Raw genomic sequence first — 6,550 nt, 5'->3', positions numbered from 1 at the left:
GAACCAAATAGAAATAGAGCAATGGAAGGTCCACCTAGAAGATTTCAGGAGAGAAATAACCAATGACCACCTAATCCTCAAGGAAATGGTAATTTAAAAGATGACCCATGAACATACTGTGGAGAAATGAATCATAGGTAGGGTCCTAATTGCTCATTGTGGTGTAAACACAAAGAGGAGAGAGGTATTCCTATTATCATATATAATAATTAGAGACCACCTGCATAGGCACAATAGAATAGGTCACCATAGGCTAATGTAGTCATTGTGGAGAAAGCCAGGCAAGTTAATGAGCCTGTGTTGCACAAACAAGGGGACTATCTCAATGTGTTGCATGTCCAATGTGATTGTTCAAATTGCATACGGATGTAGGAGATTATTGAAAAATCAGCATCAGTTCCGGTTATAACAAGATCAGGTGGGAAGTATGTGGCTGATCCTGTTACATCCCATAAGGAGATGAAACACCCTCAGTATTGGGAGAATCAAAGACAGGTTAGATAGGGGTGTTTGAAGGAAATTCAGAAGAGTTAGAAAAATGACTATGGTAAACAAAAATTGCAGCACCAAATACATAATATACAATTAAGTATTCAGGAGGAGATTCAACAATAAGAAGAAACAAGGGAGGCTTAGTTGACATCTGAAGACTTGAGGAATACTACTATTACAATGGATCAGATTTTAAGTTTGGTTCCCTGAGTTCAAAAGAAAAGTACTCAGAATTCTAAGTGAGGAGGAAGAATAGGTAGATGAACTTGAAGCTTGTCAGATTGAAGCTGAAGATGTGGATTACAAAATACCCAAAATCACTGTTAATTTTCAAGAACATGAAATACAAGGAGCATTGCTGGATGGAGGTTCAGGCATGAATATTCTACCTGAATTCATGTATGCCAGATTGAAGCTGCATGAGCTAGAAGAAGCTCCTTTTTCAATTGTAGATGGAAGATCAGAGGAGGATTCAACCTCTAGGAATTCTCCAAAATCAATAGATTATTGTTTCAGGACTCACATTCCCATTGAATTTTGTAGTGTTAAAAATGGATGAAGGAGACAGCCCATATCCACTTCTGTTGGGAAGGCCTTGGTTTAAGCAAGCTAAGATTAAACAAGATTGGGGAGTTGGAAAAATAGCAGTAAGGAAGGGGAAGAAGAAAGTTCACATGAATATGGTACCTAGTACAACCTTGCCAAGAGAAGCTAGAGCCTTGTATGCATAGGGTATTAACATGGTGAAGGAAGTTGACGATGATGGTGATGATGCTTTCCTTAAAGTTAATGAATCAGTTGTACCTATTTTTTATATAGATGTGGTCAGAATTCTGGAATAGTTCAAGGAGCAAAAGGAATCTGTAACCTCCCAACAACAGAATGAGAGTAAATAGGAAGATCCTGCAAAAGAGGACATAAACATGAAGTTATCTGAACAGGAGGAGAAGATGCATATTCAGCAAATTATTCAGGTGGTTGAAAAGGATTTTGAGGAGCAGATGGCTAAAACAACACGAGTCCAAGAAGATGATTTACAGGATCTTAATTTAGGTTCTGAAAAGGAGCCTCAAATTGTCAAAGTCAGTGTTCATTTGGAAGGCCAATTTAAGATAGACCTTAGTCAGCCGTCATTGTAGGAGTTTAAAGATATTTTTTCATGGACTTACACTGATATGAAGGGAGTGGATCCTAGGTTTTGTATGCACAGGATTAACCTCAAAAAAGATGCATTCCTTGTTATTTCACAGAGATACATGATGAATCCAATTTATGCAAAGGTGGTCAAGGATAAACTTCTGAAAGTGGGATTTATTTATCCTTTGGAGAATGTGACATGGTTATCACCTATCGTGGTGGTGCCAAAGAAGAATGGCAAACTAGAATCTATATTGACTATAGGAAACTAAATGCAGCCACTATAACTGATCCTTTCCCATTACCATTTCAAGATACTCTATTGGATGCAATTGCAAGTCATCAAATGCACAGTTTCTTGGATGTATTCAATGCTTACAATCAAATATTAATGGCAGAAGAAGACAAAGAGAAGACTGATTTTGTACAGATATGTCACTAATGTAATGGTATTTGGCTTGAAAAATGCTCCGCATACATTTCAAAAATGGGTACAAGAAGTCTTTACTCCATACTTGACAACATTCATGAGAGTCTTTCTAGATGATTTTAGTGTGTTTGGGAAGGCTGTGGATCACCTTAATCAACTCAAATTATGCTTTGATAGATGCAAAATGGATAGATGAGTTTTAATCCAGCCAAATATGCTTTTTCTAAAAAAAGAAGGATTTTACTGGGGCATATCATTTGAGAAGAAGGAATGCAGGTTGATCCCAGGAAAGTGGCAGCTATTCAAAAGGCCAAGGCACCAACAAACTTGAAGGAATTGAGTAGATTTGCTGGACAAATCAACTCGCATAATAGATTTCTGAAATATTTGTCTCATGTCTGTGTTCCATTGACCAAGTTGACTAAGAAGGATGCGAAGTATGTTTGGATAGAAGAATAGGAAAAAACATTCAGATTATTGAAGAAGATGTTACAAGTAGCACTAATAAGGTAGCCTCATGATTGGAGTTTACAATTCCATGTGTTTGGAGATGCCTCTGATATTGCAGTGGGAGCTGTGTCAATGCAGGAAAAATAGAAAGGCTAGTTTAGACCAGTATATTATGCAAGCAAGGTCATGACATGAGAAGAAAGAAATTATTCTGTTGACTAAAAGGGAGTGCTTGGGAGTTATCTTTGCACACTGAAAAAGTTTAGACATTATTTGTTGGGAAATTCAATAATAATTCATATTGATCATCAAGCATTGATGTATTTGGTCAACAAACCACAACCAACAGGAAGATTGGCTAGATGGATTCTGCTATTATAGGAATTTGATTATTTCATTGTGCATAGACCTGGAAGAGAACACTTGATTGTTGCTAATTATTTAAGCAGATTGGAGTCAGGAGAACCTCCTGAAGGGATAACATATGATTTACCTGATGTAAATTTATTTCAGATTTAGGCAACCAAGTCAGATGATTGGTATGAACATGTGCTTAATTACCTTACTAAAGTTATTTTCCATGAGGGAATGACAAAAGACCACAGGAGGAAGCTATTATTGAGAAATGCAACCTATTCAGTAATTGGAGAATATCTGTACAAGAGAGGAGTGGATCAAATTATTAAGAGATGTGTTCTTCACAGTCTGCAGGTAGTAGTGTTAACTAAAGCTCATACAGGAAGTTCTGGAGGTCACTTTTTAGGTGACATAACCAATAGAAAAATATTTCAGAGTGGCTTATGGTGGCCAACAATAATCAGGGATTCACATCAGTATGCAAAGACCTGTGATAAATGTCAAAGGGATGAATATCCAAGGAATCAGGATAGAATGAAACAACATCTAGTTTTGCCATTTGGTCCTTTTGAGAAGTGGGGAATGGATTTTATGGGTCCATTCAACCCAATAGTAGAACTTTCAGGAAACAGATATATTTTGGTTGCTACAGATTATTGTACCAAATGGGTAGAAACTATTGCATTAAAGGATAATAAGGCAAGGAGTGTGGCCTATTTCCTATACAATAACATAATGACAAGATTTGGCTGCCTAGTGGAACTTGTATCAGATCAGGGAGTCCATTTTCTTAACAAGGTGATTAAAGTTCTGACTGAAACTCATATGATTAGCCATAAAATGTCCTCAGTATATCATCCATAGGCCAATGGATTAGCTGAGAGCAGTAACAAGATTTTGGTTAAAATTCTTAAAAGGAATCTTTCAAAAGACAGGAAGGATTGGGATCTGAAATTGAATTTAGCACTGTGGGCATTTAGAACAGCCTTTAAGGTCAGTAGAGGACTCACACCATTTAGATTGGTCTATGGCATGGAAGTTGTGGTGCCAATGGAGTTCATAGTACCATCTTTGAGGGTGGCAGTTTCAAATATACTAACATAGGAGGATTCACTTAAATAGAGATTGGATTAGTTGATGTCTTTGGATGAAGACATATTTCACAGTGCTTATGTGGCTATTGTGATTCAGAATAGAAGATCTACATGGCTGAATCAAGGGATTTTGTGGGTTCAAATCCACTATTTTAGGAAAATAGTAACCATCCGGTGTGCTAGTGTTAAAGGCATGATTAAGGCATAACCTAGGAGTTCCTTATTTAGTTTTGTAAGGGTATTTTAAAACTTTGTCTTGATCATATGTGAAGAGTCATCAGTAGGATATATATGTTTTTGGGAAGTTAAAAGGAGGAGTCATGAATTCTGATTGTGTCTATTCAAGTCAACAAAACAAGGAAGTCTGTAATTGTTGTTTCTAAGCAGAAGATGTTGAATATACAGAACATATTAACCTTGCTGTGTCTCAATCTGTCTTATACAATGTTTCCTATCTTGGTTTAAAGTGTATTTGAATTGCGAAATGACTTCTGTTTGGTGGAAAGCTGGTTTGTATGTTGAAGTGATGTTCAATGGTGTGTTCTAACAAAGATAGAAAGGCCAATATTAGTCGCAATCTGAATCTATTTTTGTCAAGAATCGCGTGGTGGGGGACTTGCTCAAGATGCTGCGCCAAACATACACAGAATGCACAAGGAGAAGCTCACTCAAGAGACAAGAAGAGAGATGGAGGCCAAAACGTTTTCTTGCTGGTTTTTTCTTCTTCTTCCACACACTTTACAATGTACACAAAGTATAGATAAGATACAACATAAAGGAAAGTGGCCTACTAAGTCAAACAATGCATAACCGACTACACTAGTCGATTGGCGCTATAACTATGCCAACTGTAAATAGGTATAACAACCTGAATATAATAAGTAATCAGCCAGTGGCCATGTGAGAATCATAATGACCACCGACGTGCTAAGTGTCGACATGTGGACCCATCTAACCCGGTAGTCCATCATCAATGTCCGCATGTGTTGAGCTTGTCATCTCAACACTCCCCCTCAAGCTCAACTGCATCTCTGCAACTCCAAGTAAGCTTCGAAACTTTTGAAGCTTCTCTGTACCCAATGCCTTCGTGAAGATGCCAGCTATTTGATCCTGTGTGTTGACATACACCAAGTCAATCTCACCTGCTAGTACCTTCTCTCTCACAAAGTGATAGTGTACCTCAATATGTTTTGTCCTGGCATGGAACATAGGGTTCCTAGCCAACTGTATACTGCTCATGTTGTCACAATAAATGACAACTGGACCTTCCACCTGCACATCCAAATCAGCCATTAACTTTTGTAGCCATACTACCTCACATGCTGCAACAATAGCACCTCTATACTCAGCCTCTGTACTCGACAAAGCAACTGTAGATTGCTTTTTGCTGCTCCAAGCAACTGCTGCACTATCAAGAGAGAACATGTATCCATTGGTAGATCTTCTATTAGACATACTACCAGCCCAATGTTGAGATATGGAGCTCCACTCGTGATATGCCAGGGTGACCGTTGTGCATTTATGTCACTGACTTGTTAGTTGCAGATGTGGTTGGTACACCGCCCATGAATAATAGCTAGATGATAGCTATCCTTATCTACTCTTGTTCGTGGTTCAGTTAGTATGCCACCTTAGTTATTTGAGGTTGGTTTGAGACCCATATATAGGGTTTTTCTATTTCTTTGTATGAGAGTTCTTTTTGGCTTACACAACTAAGAAGAGGAAAACTATTTTCAGTCTCCACCTGTGTGTGTATTCCCCCATTGTGCAAGCAAGAAAGCTACAAGTGAGACTCCTTCCTTCTCTCCCACAATCTTGACATGGTATCAGAGCCTTGTTCGTGGTAAGGAGCTCAAGAAAGCAAACCAAGTTTGCAGTGTTCTGGTAAGAGGACCAGTGTTGCTTTCATTTTTCTATTTTGGGAGCAAGTCTCTGTAGGTAGCACAGTCGAAAAGTGCAAGAGTGCATTGTCTCAGATTGAGATGCCCTTTGCAGTCTAGCAAGAGGGCAGTATATGCTGCGGGATAGGGCTTTAGCCCTAGAGGTTGCTCTGTTTTTTTGATTTGAGGCCATTTCAGGGCCTGTTTTGGAGATGGAAGTTTTCTGCACGCACTCAGGAAAAGGCCCTGTTTTATTCTGTGCGACCACTATTCTACAGGTCGGTGAAAAATTATCGTAGAAATTGCATTGTATGCCTGTGCACAGAGACATTGGGAGGTACAGAATCATCCTTGTTGTGTGTTGATGCAAAATCGTCACTAGGAAGTGACTGTGTGGTTAAATACCACTTTCGTCAGTTTTGCAGATTTGCCCTTGTGAGGCTGAAGCTGTGTTTTTCGCAGTGATAGAATTCTTTGCAGTGTTCTGTAATGGCATCTGATTCTCTTTCACAGATTGTCACTGAAAAGCTTGAATTTCCGTGACCTTGAATAGTCTAGGAAAGGATTATGCACAGTTCGGAACATCCATTTCCGTCCGTGAAAGATTTCCTGATTTTGAGGAGTTGATTGCTCTTCTAATTTCCGAGGAGCAAAGAAATGGTGGTGCATCTTCTTCAGGAGGAACTTCAAAAGAAACTGTCTTCTACTCA

General features: G+C 38.6%; 1 protein-coding gene across 1 annotated transcript; it reads left to right on the top strand.

Moving 5' to 3' along the window:
- Positions 1 to 1,232: 1,232 nt before the first annotated feature.
- LOC148036798 (uncharacterized) lies at positions 1,233 to 3,970 on the top strand. Its single transcript, XM_087677037.1, has 4 exons — positions 1,233 to 1,316; positions 1,434 to 1,574; positions 3,221 to 3,565; positions 3,731 to 3,970. Exons 1-4 carry the CDS (start codon positions 1,233 to 1,235, stop codon positions 3,968 to 3,970), a joined length of 810 nt encoding a protein of 269 aa, XP_087533163.1.
- Positions 3,971 to 6,550: the final 2,580 nt, after the last annotated feature.

This window comes from Lygodium microphyllum, chromosome 4 (genome assembly GCF_053477565.2).
Source record: "Lygodium microphyllum isolate KBCC chromosome 4, Lygodium_microphyllum_v1.1.10, whole genome shotgun sequence".
Taxonomy (NCBI): domain Eukaryota; kingdom Viridiplantae; phylum Streptophyta; class Polypodiopsida; order Schizaeales; family Lygodiaceae; genus Lygodium; species Lygodium microphyllum.
This window is presented reverse-complemented; position numbering and strand designations above follow the sequence as displayed.